The following is a 15566-nucleotide window of genomic DNA, read 5'->3' as shown; positions in this document are numbered from 1 at the left end:
GAGTTTACATTCAGCAGCATGCGCACCATGTCTAGACGGCTGTGCTGAGCGGCCCCTTTGATAGGCAAGGCGGGAGCATTTGCATCCGCGCCCTTGTGCAGAAGAAGTACTGTAGACCCTTTTGACACCTTAGGAGAAAATAAACGTTGGCTTGGAAAAGAAGGTATAAAAGATGGCTACGCCTGTAGTATGCCTATACTACGATCTTGGAAACGTATGGTGGAAAATGGAAATGTATATCTGATGATCCTAACTAGTACGGATGATAGCTAATACGGGAAGTAGTAGTAGAACATATGTCATATAACGGTCATGTGACAGCACCCCCATCCCGCGAAAGCCCATCTCGGGCAAGTCAAATTGTAAGATGTATCATCCATTTTCATGAAGTTTGTATTTTAACTGCTATCATGTTCACATGGAAAAGGACATATAACATATTTCAACTGCTAACAGAGCACATCCTATCAAGTGCTTCTCACATATTATTAGTGACATCCTGAACTCTAGTTTTATCATGCTAGTTGTCTTGTATCATCCTCTAGACTGTTTATACTACTACTAAGAATAGTGTATTAAATGACATTTATTAAAGATTTTCCTTCATAGTGTTAACCATGTCCTGTATTATATTAATCATAGTCACAAGTCCCTTTACTTTTTCCTAATATAGATATTCTATTTGTTCCCCATTAATGATGATTTATTTTGCTATCTTAGCCTAGGGGTTAGATTCCCCTTTATTCTCTATACTAAGCTATCTTCATTTAATGTCGCGGAAGTCAGCATTAAATGATATAGCAGAGTTAAATGAAGATGCAGAAGCAAGGTTTAATTAAGTTATGGCAGGGTTAGGTGGTTTAGCTGGTGTCTAGTTAATTTGCCTAAGCATGTTATTAAGATGCTGATAGCTCAGGGTATTTAAGGGCACAGCACTCTCAGGTTGCATATTCCATATATTTAAGGATCCAGAACTGTGAGTATTATTAGTTATGCTAGTGATCTGTACATTAGGCTGTGGACTAGAGGATAGAGGATGTATATTAGGCTATGCATCCAGGGGTACAGAAGGCGTGTTAATAGGCTGTTTATAGGTGTATAAGGTAAATATTTTATTTCTGACCTTAGTCTTACACATAACTATCTTCTTTGCAATATCAGTAATATTCTTAACAGTCACTGGTTTCATAACAAAGGAAATGTCATTAATAGTTAGTAAGATATAATCCTAATTATACTTAGTAGGATCAACATCCAGTGAAGGTGCTTTATATTATATAGTATCTGATAGTGTGGTAGTTAGGTTAGTGAGGTTAATGATAAGCATATATTCTATTCTTGCTGTTTTTAGAACTTCTACTAAATTATATAACTATCTTATGTGTTCCTTATTTCTCTATTTACCTTCTGCCCATGTCCTGCATAGCTAATTCTTAATATTAGCGCAGGGAGTGCCACAGAGTATGTAATACTTTGTGAAAATAAGGAAGTAGAGTTTTAAGCCCTTTCAGATAAATATAGTAGGACTAGTTAGTCTTTATCCTGGTTGTATGCCGCCATGTTTTGCAAAGTTAAAAGGCTAGTTTGTGTATCTATTATCCGTGGTGATTAACTTATTTATAAGGATTTTGAATATCTAGATGTCTGATAGCTTAACATAGTTAGGTGGAATGGGTTATTCTTCTATATATAGTTTAATAACTGTCTATACATCTTGATTATTAGTCAGGCCCTCTCCATCTGATGGTATCTAAGGATGTGTGAGGGGCAGTAATAGTGTGTTTATTATAAGGCTTATCTTATCAACCCTAGGCATGTTGTTATTGTGTAGGTTCTAATTATTCTGGTTCTAGTAAAGTGTCAGGTCCATATTAAGATTAAGGATAGATGAAGATAGAAGATAAAAGGTTATAGGAGAGGGAGATAAGGGGAGGTGAGTATTTATACTTATAAAAGATTAGTAATGTAAGGTAAGGTGTAAGTGGGAGGTAAGGTAAATTATAAGTAGAAGGTAAGGTTATATATAAGTAGAAGGTAAGGTAAGATATAAATAGATAGTTTAGAGGGAGAGTAAGAAGAGAATAGTATTACTTTATATCTACTTACTTTTAATATTGTTTTGCCTGGAAATACCTAAGAAGGTTAGGGATATCTTCCTTTATATTAGTAAGTGGTTCCTAGGTCTTATTACCCTTCTTCTACTTTATAAGATATTAATCTGTAGATTATTAGATGATCTTGTCATGGGCTGCCCCCATGACACGCGCCGCCTTGTGTACGCGGCTGTGTGATCACCTGACTAGCAACTGGCGTCCAGCCTGGACACCACCAACTGATCAATCACGTGATTAGGACTGGTTATTACATTGATTAGTATGATAGCCGCCTGTACCTAGTTTCCTTCCTTCTCTAGCAATTCCACTTCATACCTTCATGGCCTATTAGGACAGCTAGAGTAAAGCCTCGGACTGAGATATTCTAGCCCATGACAGTTGGAATTGCTCACCTGCCTGCTAGTAGTGACAATAGCCAACAAAGCTATTGCAAATCCTCAGAGAGAATTTTCACTACCCCTGATCAGACCTGACCCCCTGAAAATTTTACAAGATGTCTGACCAATCCACCCTCCTCCTACTTATACAGCAACTCCAGCAAGAACTCCAGAACCAGCGCACCGAGATCCAGACCCTACATGCAGATCTAAATACCTCCCGAGCTGACGTCCAGCTACTCCAGACCCAGCTCTTATCTATGTCAAGATCCCGCCTACCAGACCCTCCCCATTTTGATGGCAAACCATATACTCTGCGCACCTGGCTCCCATCCATCCAAGCAAAACTCCAATCAGACAAGCTCACTGGAGCTGATGCTTTTAATTATGTATGGGATTAACTAGAACAGCCACAACAGGCTTCAGTCCTTCACCTACGCCAATCTGCAGAAGAAACCCAGTTATGGGATGCAGAAGTCATCTTCTCATTCTTCCAGCATCTTTGCCATAATCCCAGAGAACACCAGGAAGCCATGCAGCACTTTACTACTGTGCAGCAACAGGAAGATAAGTCCCTTATTGCCTTTCTTGCCCGCTTTAAGCGCCTTATGTATGAGGCTGGAGCAACTATATAGCCAGATAGTTCACACTTATCCACCTTATATAGAGGGCTTCGCCCCTCCCTTCACCAGACCCTTGAAGATACGAACGACACCCTCTTTAGCCTCTCATATAATGAATATGTAGAGCTTGTCCAGCTTATTAATTAATGTACCCATCATGCCCAGCCTGTCAAGAACCCTGCTATGAAACCAGCACCTAGCCAGACTCACCATACCAACCCAATGGATACAGACCCCATTAGGATTTCCCACACACATGCTATTAGACCTGCCTCCAGACGCCACTCTCAATCGCCTGCTTCTAAACGCTGTTCTTACCAACTAGAACATGACCTCTGCCTGTACTGTGGTTCTGATGACCATTGGATTAAGGAATGCAATCAGCACTCATGTCACTCTAGCTCACCTACTACATCCCAGCCTGGTTCACCTACACCTGCCCCTGCTAAGCCCCGTACTAAGACAACAGCCCAAAGTTCTGCTATGGACGCCCTCTTCCATTAACAGCCCCCAGAGGTGGCCTTAAAGGAGGGGGTATTGTCATAGGCTGCCCCCATGACACGCGCCACCTTATGTACGTGGCTGTGTAATCACCTAACTAGCAACTAGCGTCCAGCCTGGACACCACCAACTGATCAATCACGTGATTAGGACTGGTTATTACATTGATTAGTATGATAGCCGCCTGTACCTAGTTTCCTTCCTTCTCTAGCAATTCCACTTCATACCTTCGTGGCCTATTGGGACGGCTAGAGTAAAGCCTCGGACTGAGATATTCTAGCCCGTGACAGATCTGTTCTATTTTATATTCTTCTTATCTATTAACTATAATAGGTGCTGCGTCTTCAATCCTTGGGGCAGTGCGGTGGTATATATTATTAGGGTATGCTTACTTAAGATGAATGATAGATATAATAGGATGGATTCTCTATATTATAGGCAGATTAAGTTTATAAGTAAGATATCCAACCTTCCTTTTAATATGAAAGGGTCCCTATTTGACTAGTGATAACTTTAAAGATAAGGGTAAGGAGTAGCTAGTTCTAATACCTTTAATAATCTTAATATATACCTAGTCTTTTAGCTTAATAGGTTTATATTTATTATTATATATAATCACTATGTATGCTATCACTAAGTCTACTCTGTCCTTAACAGCTTATTAAATGCTATGGCATCTTATTAGGAAGTTATTATTATTATCCCCTATTATTAGAAGTAGTTGTGGTATCCATCTATACAGAATTTCATATAGTGTTGTGTTTGTAGATACTAATAGAAGTATATTAATTATCTACTCTATATCTGGTAATATGGGTCTCTAGCCAGCTTTATATTATCTGATTAGCAGGGATTAGAGTATAGTCTTAACTATATTATTTATTTTCTCTAATTGTCCATCCGCGTGGGGATTAAAGGCAGTGGTTATATAGAGCTAAACTTTATATTTTAAAAAGATCTATTTCCAGAACATGCTGTAGAATTTTAGGTCTCTATCTAATATAATAGCATTTAGCAGGCCCTAGTCTTTTAGCATGTGTGTAAAGAACATATCTGCCCATTCTTCTACTGTGCAGGTTTCTTTTCCTAGAACTAGGTGTATAGCTTTTAATAACTTATTAGTGACTATTAGGATAGTATTATAACCCTAGCTTTCTAGGAGTCCTGTTATAAAGTCTAGATAGAGTACCTAGAAAAGCTCAGTGGGTTGCTTGACTAGTTAGAATTATCTGTAGGGCTTATATTTAGATTATTTTACTATGCTACAGATGGGGCATTTAAGGATGTATATTTATAGGTCTATCTTTATGTTTAGCATGAAGAATTCATCTGTCAGGATCTTATATGTCTTATTAAATCTAATGTGTCCTCTGTTGTCATGGACCTGCTGGAAGATCTGTTAGCTGAATTTCTTTAGGATGCATAGTCTGTAGTTAGGCAACCTGATGTTAAATAGGAGACTGTCTCGCAGTAAGAAGTTCTGATACTAATTAGGGTCTGTTTTAGTATCTCTGCTGGTGTTGCAGTGTCTGTAGGGTTTAGGATAAGGTTCTGTTATATTATCTTATATCTTCCTGTGTTGTTTCTCTGCGTCCTGCTGTTAGTCTTGTATCCTTTATAGTAAAGAATAGAACATTCTATCTGCAGATAACCTATTATAGACTGCTTGTAGGAAGGTCTCATCTACTCCTATTATTATTATATGGTTGATGGATGTGGGAAGGTCTCTATCCACCAGCATGTGTTCCTAGAGCTTGGTGTCCTGTATAGGGTGAGGGTTGTCTGCTTCATAAGTTGGTATGGGAAACTAGGAAAGTGTATTAGTATTTATATAGAGTTTACCCTTTTAGTAAAGTATTATTATTTAAGGAAGAAACCTAGCTAGAAAGAGGGCCTATTAGTTAAGCTATGCTGACCATCCTTATAGGGTTCACTAAAGAGCATCTACCAGTGCAGAATGGTTAGTGATGATAGTAAACTTACTATCTATATATTATAGAAGATGTATTAGCGCCTAGATGAGGGCTGTATATTTAAGTTTAGTAGCAGTGTAGTTTTATTTAGCTAGAGTTAGTAACTTTAAAAGGAAGAGGATAGGATGTTCTACTCTATCCTTATTAGTTTAATATATAGCTATCCTAAAACCCCATTCCTTACTCCTATTAATATAAATCTTGAATGATTAATATAAATCTTGAATGGTCTAGTAAAGTCAGGGTATGCAAGATTGGTGTAGTTGTTAATTATTCTTTAATTAGGTCCTATACTCAGCGAGCGTCCTGGAGTAGCTATTTTATGTCTGTGTCCCTAATATCTACTACTATTTGAGTAATATAGTATTTTTATGCTTGTCCTTTTGCTGGTCCTGGGTGAAGATATAGGGTTTTGAGTCTATATAGTGGTTTGGCTATTACTATAAAGTGTGGTATAAATATTTAATAGTAATTAAAGAATGTGACTCCTTTCTTAAGGCCTTCTAGGGTGTCTAGGAATGCTATTACTCTAATTATAGTAATTTTATCCTTAGTAGTGCTGATCCTGAGTCTAGATACATGGTGTCCTAATATCTTGATAGATAGGTATGTAAAGTGGCACTTTATAAGTAAAAGTGCTATGCCAGAGTCTTTAAGAAGGGTGAGAATCTAGTTAAGGTGGCTTAAGTACTGTTCTTAGTCATAGCTATAGATAATAACATTATCTATATATACTAGTATAAAGTCCTAGAGGTATTAAGATAGGATGTGTTCTATATAAGCCTAGAAGAATCCTGGAACCATAGCTAATCCTATTAATATAATAGTAAGTTGTTTGTATCCATGATATTAAGTAGTAAAAGTGGTCTTCTATCTATCATCCTATTTAATTAGTTAATTAAAGAATTCTTTTATAATATTTAGTAATAAAAAAATTATCACACCGCCCATCACCCCTAAGATCTTATCTTATTAAGGTAAAGGGTATGCATTTAGCATGAGCTTTATATTCACTTAGTATAAATTAATAATAACTCTAGGCTTACCTTATTGCCAGATAATAAATGCTAGTGATATAATAGGCAATGGCTGGTCTAATAGGACATCCTCTACTAGGCTATCCTTCTTTATAGGATTAAGAATAGTATCTATTACATCATGGTCCTGTTTTAGTAGAGTAAATGGTGTTTACTTTAGATTATCTATATTAGTCTTATTTTTAAATGGGATGGGCATGTGTATACCATCATTAAATCTACTAATACTAGGTCTAAACAGATGTTTATGTTTATCTAGAATTATTCTTACTTATATGCTATATTCCATCCCCCAGTAGTCTAAGACATCAGCATCTAGAATGAGTGTTAGGTCTATCTAGGGTGGCTTGATTGTCCCTAGTATCAGAGTTGTATCTAGGTCAGAAGTTAATATATTAAGAACTGTTGCTGTTAGGTGTCTAGATATCTCATCATTATGTAACTGTCCTATAAAGTTAATCATCTTGTCTATGTGGGCTGTCTCTCTGGGTATAGAGATATATCTAAGTAGCTAGCCTTTGCAAATATAAATCTAGGCGTCGCCCATGTTTGCGTAAGATAGTAAGGTGTTCTGTGTAGAGATGAGAGCGTATGGCAGACTGCTAAAAGAGTTATAGGATGTGTCCACCTGTGGTACTAGTGATAGCTGTAAGATGGTAGTATCTTATAATATATATTTAGAGAATCACACTAGTAGTGCTGCTCCTTAATTTAGTTATATCATTATAGCCATAGTGGTGTAGACAGTATATTTCTTATAAGAGAGTGTTAGCCTTAGTTTTGATGCTATGGCATGCACCTTGTGTCTATTAATAGATATAGTGCCTGTAGTAAAGTCTATGATCATCCTATTCTATTGGCATGCGTCCGTGCCAATGATCATTCCCTTAGAGAGATTAGGAAGGATATAGAAGTCACCTCATAGTATGGCCTTGTTATAGCTGATGTCTATAAGGGTGATTATTAATTATATAATTTCTATAGAGGTTATAGTATCTTAGCTAATTCCTTTTATATGTATAAGATGTGGTGCTGTTAGGTATTATTTAAAATATATATTGTAAACTTCCTAAGAGATTGTGCATAACTTAGATCTAGTATCAATGTAGCAGTTTTTAGTGTTATAGGTACTCTCTAATATAAATAAGGTGCATAAAACCTGACTATTCTATAATAGTTAAGGAGGTGGTTATCTGTTAGGGATAATATCCTCCTTCTAGCATCCTATATCTAGTTTATTAAGGATTTAGATATTATATCTGATGTAAGCTCCTCTAGCAGTTTAATATCTTTATTATCTAAGTTATCTACTTCTAATATGTTCACCTATTTAGTTTTAGGTTTTTTAGTGCAGTTATTATCCCAGTGCTTGCCACCGCAGTAGTAATATAGCCTGGCTAGTTTATAACCTATAGAATATTTCTAGATAGACAGCATTTTGCTATTAGTAGCCTTATTAGTTGTTAAGTCTTCTTTGATGTCCACATTATCAAGTAGCTTCCTGCTAAGCTTAGATAGTAGGTGGTTAATCCAATCCTCCTTTATATAATCTTTTATGAAGGATTATTATTTATACTTAGATTTATATTATTTAGCATCCTAAAGACATCTAGCTCCGGCCTTATTCACCTAGATCCTCTATTTGAATTGCTCAAGTATTTCTGTCGGAGTTGGTGGGATAAGGCTAGTGAGTCTATAGTCTAGACCTTCCTATAGTTTGCTTTTAATGGATTTAGAATCAGTGGTACCTGCTGTATGTAGAAGTGAGACCTTCTTTATAAGGTAGTCTAAGAGGGTCATATCATCTGCTTAGATGAATGAGAAATGTAATTCACATGCTTTGTGTCTTATATTAATTAGGTTAGCTGTGAACTCTTTGTTAAGTGCTCTTATCTAGGCATCTAGTGACTAGGCCATCTTATCCTAGATGTTATTAGGTAGCTTAGTATGCTAGGTTAATGCATGGCCCTTCAGATAAAAGGGAAGTATATTTAGAATAGACTATACACCCTCTTATTGAGCTATGATCTAAATTCTGTGTATAAAGAACTTCATGTTAGTTAAGGCTGGATTAAATATCATGACATCATCTAGTTTAAGTTAGAATAGTCTGTCCGCCGCCCTGGAGCCATTACTTATGAAAGGATATTAGAAGTTTTTATAGGGTAGGTCATCATAGGCATCTGCTTGGCATCTAGCCTGACATCTAAAGTAGTCCTCCCTTCTATTCATGTATGCGGGATGTTCTTCTTCTTAAGGGTTATAACAGCTATTACCATTAATTAGAAAACTCTGACTATCACATATATCATTAGCAGCATAGTTAGTGTATTCATTATCCCTGTAGCCGTGACGTCTACCCATGCCACCTCTATGGTAGTTATTTCTCTAGTAGTTATTAAACCTGTGTAAGTCAGCCCCGCTATACACATCTCATAAAGAGTATCATCCTGTGTTCTGTGTAGGGTCATCTCAGTTCTCATGGGAACAGTGAGCGTCATGTGGGTCATCATACTATCAAGGGCTATAGTTATGGGGACTGTAGATGTCCTCAGTAAGATCTCAAGGTCTGGGGGCTCAATATTCATGTTCAGTCCTGGCTATGGATTCTCATTCAAGTCATTATATTCTCTTAGTGAGGGCTCATTAATCCTTAATAGCTTGTTTAAGCTAAGAGATGCATTCTTCTGCACATTAGTCCCATTTCTGTTTCTATGTAGTATTAAAGTAATTAGTAATACTAACATCAACACTGCCCCTGTAGCTGAGAGTGTTAAGGTCTAGTAGGTCATATCTATCCACTTAGTAGTTAGGACCTGTTCTAAATTCTTTTATTATGGTGGGTAATATGTTATAGAGTGTCCTAAAGCATTCAGATGAGGGGGTGCCTAAATATATCTCTATATATAGCTTATCTATGCGTTTACAGCCCATTATTAATATAATACCCAATGCTTTAGCAACGTCAACTGCTATAATATATCTATTAACTAGTTTACTAAATTTAGGGGAGTCATTCCTGTGATTCTAAAGCTATATAATTAATATAGTAGAATGTTTATATTGCTTCATAGTATATAATTCTTTTAAAACCTTAAGTCAGCTCTTAGGAGGTAGTTTAGTAACTAAAGGCCCCTCTATGGGATCCTTAGGTAGTTACTAGTCTAGTTCAAGCAGAGTGTTCAGTTTATCCCTTATTTAGGTAATAATAATGTTATCACCCTTAAGGGATTAATGTAATTCTAGCATGGAGAGATTATCCTATTCTATGTCTCCAAGGGAGTAGCTCGCTAGGCCTAATCTAGAGGGTTATCTATTATGTGTTCTAGTATAACCAGACCCTATTCTAGAACTCATACCATGGGTGTCTTCTGTTGAGGCGGACTTCCCTTTACTAAGGGAGGGGAATATATTTGCTATAAGTTAGACCTTCTTCCTTTAATGAGCTAGTGTTGATGGGATGTTGGATGTAGAAGGAGGGAAGGTGGTTGAGGTTAACAGGTGCAGGCAGTCTAGTAGAAAGACTTAACTAGGTAGTACATCTTATAAAGCACCCTAAAGGATTAGTTTTAATTTATTTATCTTATAGAGAATGTCTTGCCGGGCCAGACGTTTCATTTATATTAGTGAGAGGGGAAGAGGAGGTTAGATTCATAAATTATAGTATTATAGTAGTGTGTTGCTGTGTCATCTTCCTAAGCAGAACATAGACAGCGTCTAATCTCATAAAAGTTGTCAGCGTGAAATCCGTTGCGGATGTCGCTTCAATTTCATGGAGGTCGGAAGAGGTTGGTGCTCCTAGTCAAACAGGAGACATGCTACCAATTATAGTATGCCTATACTACAATCTTGGAAATGTATGGTGGAAAATGGAAATGTATATCTGATGATCCTAACTAGTATGGATGATAGCTAATATGGGAAGTAGTAGTAGAACATATGTCACGTGACGGTCATGTGACAACGCCTGTTCTCAAAGTGGTTAGACGTCGCCATGACCCAGACCGACCCGCGACTCGCCCCTCCGGAGGGGAGGGTCGTAGACTGACGACCCTCACCGCACCTGAGGGTCATAAAATCTTTGGAGGGTCACCCTAATTACGAGGGATAAATCTGGTGACACACACTTGTAAATTAGTTACTGTTTCTTTTCATCTTCATCACCATGCTACCAGTTTTCCAAGTATCGCCCGTAGTCATGTTGGTGATTCGATTAGTCAAGAGCCCAACTCTCTGAGCGGTCTAAATACTTGAACACCTAAATGCGTTTTTTCAGTTTTGTCCCAATGGCTTGCCGTAGACATAGTGTCAATCATGCGGTGACTCATGGTGTCAATATAAACCATGACATAGAAATTGCACGCACGCTTATGTAACATAGCTTTTTTTTTCCCCCTTGCCTGAGCGGCATTTCTATGCACACCATGTTATACATACTTTTCTCCAAGCCCTTCAATTATCCAGATCGACCTGAGTAACCGGATACAAAACCACACACCCCGAGCCGCTATAAACATTGCAGATTTTCCCCGTACTTGAACGCCACGGTCCAAGACCAAGAAATCGACCATTCACAGTATAATAACAACCTACCATGAGGCTTCCATGGCACTCTTCGTCTTCCGTACTGATTAGATCGAGTCTTACCTGTGGTACAAATGGCTGGAGTACGTAGGATGTAGCGCCTGGGCGGATACTCGGATCTTGCATGTCACGCATGATACTTGCCCATTCTTGCGGGGAGAGATCCGCGCCAAGTAAATGGCCACTTCCGCGGCTTTGGCGTGCTGCTTTTAGAATATAGTTGTCTTTGCTCGTTTCGCCTTTGTTGTTTCTTTCCATCCATCGCTTGAGTTCTGGGGATCCCGGGAGCAGTGTAGGTACTAGGCCTTGTTGGAGAGCGTTGGCTTGGCCAGGAGTTAGGATGCCATGCTTGGTAACTAGAGTGTCGAGCTCTTGTAATATAATGCCTAGAAAACGCTCATCGTTCACAAGTAAGGAAATCCGAAGATCGTTCACTGCCACCGTTGCTAGCTGTCGAAGCATACCTTGCGGCAGCAGGCCGAACTCGTCTGGGAAAAGCGTCGAGACCACCTGATGTATCTTTTCGGATACGCCCTCGCCTTGGTAATAGAGCGAATAACCCGTCCCAGAAGACTCGTCAGGCTTCAACTCCAATTCATCTACATGGACAATTCGCGGACAGATCCCGGTCCTCAATTCCATCATTTGCACGAGTTCCTGTCGCCCGAATTCATCTCTTCCTCGAAGGATATGGACCGGCAGGTGTGTGTGAAATAGACGAAGTAGGCTCGCTTCCCAATCGTCGGGGTCTCCTGCAGGCTGCAGACCGGAGCTGGCTCCGATCAATTGGCGCATTCTGCGGTGTCTGTGCGCGCTGCGAAGCAATACATTATCAGGCGTGCGGCTGTTGATTTCGCAGATCTGAAACCCAGGGCCCATGGCGTTGTCATTCCCGGTGATGAGGAAATCAGGTCTCCAGTTTCCAAGATGGTCCTTCAATTCTGGGAAGGTCTGGTTGCGTGTTTGCTGGTCTATCCACTAGCTACGGGTTTAGCATTGATCAGTCGTCTAGTTTAGAGACATGGAGGCAATATCACCCACCTGTAACGCTGCCTCCACTGGCGCTTCCAAAGGCATTCTAGCCGGAAAGTTGGCATCGGTGTCCATCCACCATCGATCTACAATATTGACAACAGCCTTCACAAGAGCGTCGTTGAAAAATTCCATATGCATGATAAAGCTTTTGTCAGTCATGATTGGGTGAGGTGAACAAGTCTCGTCCTTTGGGTTAAAGCCAGGATGGTGGATTAGTTTTCTTTCAGCTTCTGCCTCACGGCTTCGATCTTCCTTTTTGGCATCAATCGCTGGAACTGGTTCGCGCGTTGCATCTGTGACTGACCAGCAGACTTGCTGGTGGTTAGGCGACTTAGAAATGCTGTCCATCTTGCAGGTTTGTGGGAGACTATGGTGGGCTCGGCGCGCAGCAATATGGAGAAGAAACACAAGCACGTTAGAGGGCCAAAGCCACCCGCTGTATAGAGTGAAGCGCTCTGGGACCAGGACATAAAGATAGGGGAGATACGGGCTCACGGAAACATCTTCCAATCTCGCCGAATCCGACAACGTACAATGTCAACTGGTCATTGACACTGAATACCGTCGTAGCGTTCCATCCGCTGACCTACATCTGTTGTTTATCTAAGGTTCTAGTCAAATTGTCTGGGCGTGGCTACTTACCGTTCCCAGTATATTGTGTCCGTATATTATGATCACTACAATTCTGGATTCCTCCCGAAACCGACATGACAGTGGGGGGCGCTCTCTGTTTGATATCCAGCCAGATTTCGAAACACCTTCGCCACAAAGAATATATCAGCCAGTTTCAAGCATTTGATGAAAACGGACCTCACTGGTGGATAGGGGAACCTCGTGATGACATCAACTATAGGATCAGGTTCTCAGCTCGCTGTTGGAAATTTCCTCATAAATAAAATCTGAAATCAGACGGAAAATGGATGACGGCTCCTACTGATAAATGTAGCACATCTACACCTCCATGTAACATTGACGTTGGCATCCCGGAATAATTGGTGGATGCAACACTCTTCTTGTTACGGCGGGCTCCGTAGTTCCATTCCAAATACAATTCAAACCGACATTTTGTTGCCAGTTTACATATATAATCATTGTCTGTATCACAGCATAAGAACTAAAGCCAACAACAATTTCAAGTCTGCTCTTTGGGTTTCTAGTAGACATCTTTGTCCTGTAACTCAAGATGGGTAGCATTGGTCTTTCCCATATACCGCAGATCTGTGTGGGGGCCTCTAGAAAAGCAGGTGTGCAAGTTCCCATAACAAGTGCACCGCGTGATGATAGACTGTCTGATCAGGATGCCTATCTCTCTGTGTTGTTAAGCTACACTGGAGGGGCACACACACTCCCTTACTCATTGAACTTTATGTGTCCTCATCCGGTATTGATTCCCACTCAATTTGTGACAGAGCTAGAGCATTTCCATGTGGCACTTGCACGCGCTTTGACGAATATAGTGCAAAGATGGTATGCAGACAAAGAGGCTGACTTCCCTTCAAGAATGCCCCTTGAGAGTCGCGAAGAACAGCTGCTTCAGGTATGGCCATGGCACTATGAAATAGGCATTAGTGTGAGTGTGGTTCATTAATCATTACCCTGTCTTAAGTGGATATATCAATGCAGCGAAGACAACACATTCCCTGCGTATGAGGGACACCAGGGGAACTGGCGACCGGACCTACTCCTCCCTGCCGACGACCCCGAAGGATTCAAAATATGCGAAATCAATGCTCGGTTCGCATCCAATGGCATTGACTTGAATGCTTGGATTTACAGGTCCTTGGAAAAGCTGGGCCCTAACCCACGCTGGCTTGACATCGCAGCAGATCCTGGCCAGATGCTGGATCGCTATTTCGACCTTTTCGACCCGGCCCTGCCTATTCATCTTGTTCGAGTTAGAGAAGAAACTCCGCTGGTCGAGTCCTTTATAGATTTCGCGGAGGAGAGGACGCGAATGAGACCCCGTATCGTGGCCCCAGCCGATCTGCGTCTTGTGCCCGACGCTACTTCACCAACCGGGTATGCCCTACATTGCACTCGTGATAGCGAATCACTTCCATCGAGAGATGTGCAGAACGCGGGCCTTGAGCGTATCTACCAAGTGAGACTCCAGCTGTTTCTCGATGAATTTGCGTCGCTCTCGTCGGAAATTCAACAACACTTGGCGCTCTGCAGCGCACAGGATATTCGCACTATGCTTCTCATCCACGACAAGCGCATTCTGGGAATTCTTCTCCAAGAATTAGACGACCTCGTCATTAAGCACCACGTCTTGGTGAAGGAGCAGGCTGACCTGCTCCGAAAGAGGATGATACCCACTGCCATCCCTGGGTCAAAGGAGCTGCAACAAATCGTTAACATGTACTACCAAGGAAAGGTATCTAAGGATGAGTTTATTATCAAACCAATCCGCTCAGGTCGTGGGGAAGGAGTAAAGTATGGGGAAGATCTGGCGGTTTCTGAGTGGGAGGCGATCCTCGCCGACTTACAGAAAGCAGACCTCAGCCCAGCAGAGCACTTTATGTTCTACAGCCAGTGATCGACCAGGCGGAAACAGAGATGTTTTTGGATGAGGAAATGAAGGTGCAGCGATGCCGACTAGTCGGCACGTATCACAGTGTACATGGCGACTTCACTGCACTAGGGGCATGGAGGATCGGCATGTCAAATGACAGAACAACTAATATGGCGAATGGACGGGCCTGGAAGTTGGGAAGCATGGTCTTGAACAAGGACTAGATACAGTGTCGCGCTGGCTGTTGACCTAGGAACAGATATCACAAGAGACCCGCGTGTTCCTGCCATTCTGATGCCTACTTCTTGTATAACCATGCGATTTCATGCAGGTGTACAATTCATCTCTGCCAGCAGATGGCCTGACAAAGATATTACTAAAGATTAAGTATATTAACTTTTACAGAATGGTTAGGCTCATTAACTAATCAGGTAGAAGATATTAAACATTTAACCTAATCTACACTATTAATTGAATATAATTACCTAATTAGGAGATAGATATAGCTTTAACAGCTGCAGATTTTGTAGCTTTGCCTATCAGCTCAGCTGAGGGGTGTATTAAATTATAGTACTGCTTACCTAATTAGGAAGGCAGAAAAGGTTTACTTCGCACTGATACTCTCAGTAAAATATTCATGTTTGAATTTGCTTAAATCTGGCCCTAACCAAAGATATAAATAGGAGCTAGACAGTCATTTCTTTAGAAGAATCAGACCTTCATTGATTTTTGATTGGCCATAGTAATTACTAGTGATCCATGAACGGCAAGAGCCTTCAGCGATTCCAACAGATATACTTGAATGCT

The 15566-nt window shown here is 40.3% G+C and overlaps 6 protein-coding genes across 6 annotated transcripts; 4 read left to right on the top strand and 2 right to left on the bottom strand.

Moving 5' to 3' along the window:
• Window positions 1-2424: 2424 nt before the first annotated feature.
• P174DRAFT_439783 (uncharacterized protein) lies at window positions 2425-3117 on the top strand. The gene has a single exon (XM_024826897.1). It carries the CDS (start codon window positions 2608-2610, stop codon window positions 2890-2892), a length of 285 nt encoding a protein of 94 aa, XP_024683709.1. The 5' UTR covers window positions 2425-2607; the 3' UTR covers window positions 2893-3117.
• Window positions 3118-3400: 283 nt separating this feature from the next.
• P174DRAFT_439782 (uncharacterized protein) lies at window positions 3401-3624 on the top strand (the record flags this gene model as incomplete). Its single annotated transcript, XM_024826896.1, has 1 exon — window positions 3401-3624. A coding segment is annotated over exon 1 (156 nt), but the record flags the coding sequence as incomplete, so codon positions are not given.
• A 2426-nt stretch (window positions 3625-6050) lies between these two features.
• Window positions 6051-6257, bottom strand: P174DRAFT_367661 (uncharacterized protein; the record flags this gene model as incomplete). The annotated part of the gene is made up of 1 exon (XM_024822189.1): window positions 6051-6257. A coding segment is annotated over one exon (207 nt), but the record flags the coding sequence as incomplete, so codon positions are not given.
• A 4287-nt stretch (window positions 6258-10544) lies between these two features.
• P174DRAFT_439781 (uncharacterized protein) lies at window positions 10545-10813 on the top strand. The gene has a single exon (XM_024826895.1). The coding sequence runs from the start codon at window positions 10565-10567 to the stop codon at window positions 10721-10723; it is 159 nt and encodes a 52-aa protein (XP_024683706.1). The 5' UTR covers window positions 10545-10564; the 3' UTR covers window positions 10724-10813.
• Window positions 10814-11029: 216 nt separating this feature from the next.
• P174DRAFT_386359 (uncharacterized protein) lies at window positions 11030-12592 on the bottom strand (the record flags this gene model as incomplete). Its single annotated transcript, XM_024823295.1, has 2 exons — window positions 11030-12187; window positions 12251-12592. The coding sequence occupies 2 exons, from the start codon at window positions 12590-12592 to the stop codon at window positions 11078-11080; spliced, it is 1452 nt and encodes a 483-aa protein (XP_024683705.1). The 3' UTR covers window positions 11030-11077.
• Window positions 12593-13427: 835 nt separating this feature from the next.
• P174DRAFT_458698 (uncharacterized protein) lies at window positions 13428-14983 on the top strand (the record flags this gene model as incomplete). The annotated part of the gene is made up of 3 exons (XM_024829697.1): window positions 13428-13781; window positions 13851-14707; window positions 14755-14983. The coding sequence occupies 3 exons, from the start codon at window positions 13428-13430 to the stop codon at window positions 14981-14983; spliced, it is 1440 nt and encodes a 479-aa protein (XP_024683704.1).
• Window positions 14984-15566: the final 583 nt, after the last annotated feature.

This window comes from Aspergillus novofumigatus (assembly GCF_002847465.1).
Source record: "Aspergillus novofumigatus IBT 16806 chromosome Unknown P174scaffold_3, whole genome shotgun sequence".
Taxonomy (NCBI): domain Eukaryota; kingdom Fungi; phylum Ascomycota; class Eurotiomycetes; order Eurotiales; family Aspergillaceae; genus Aspergillus; species Aspergillus novofumigatus.
This window is presented reverse-complemented; position numbering and strand designations above follow the sequence as displayed.

What these genes read in the sequence shown, in the direction of transcription:
- P174DRAFT_439783 (XM_024826897.1), top strand. Translation starts at nt 2,608, where the DNA reads ATGTCTGACCAATCCACCCTCCTCCTACTTATACAGCAACTCCAGCAA.
- P174DRAFT_439781 (XM_024826895.1), top strand. Translation starts at nt 10,565, where the DNA reads ATGTCACGTGACGGTCATGTGACAACGCCTGTTCTCAAAGTGGTTAGA.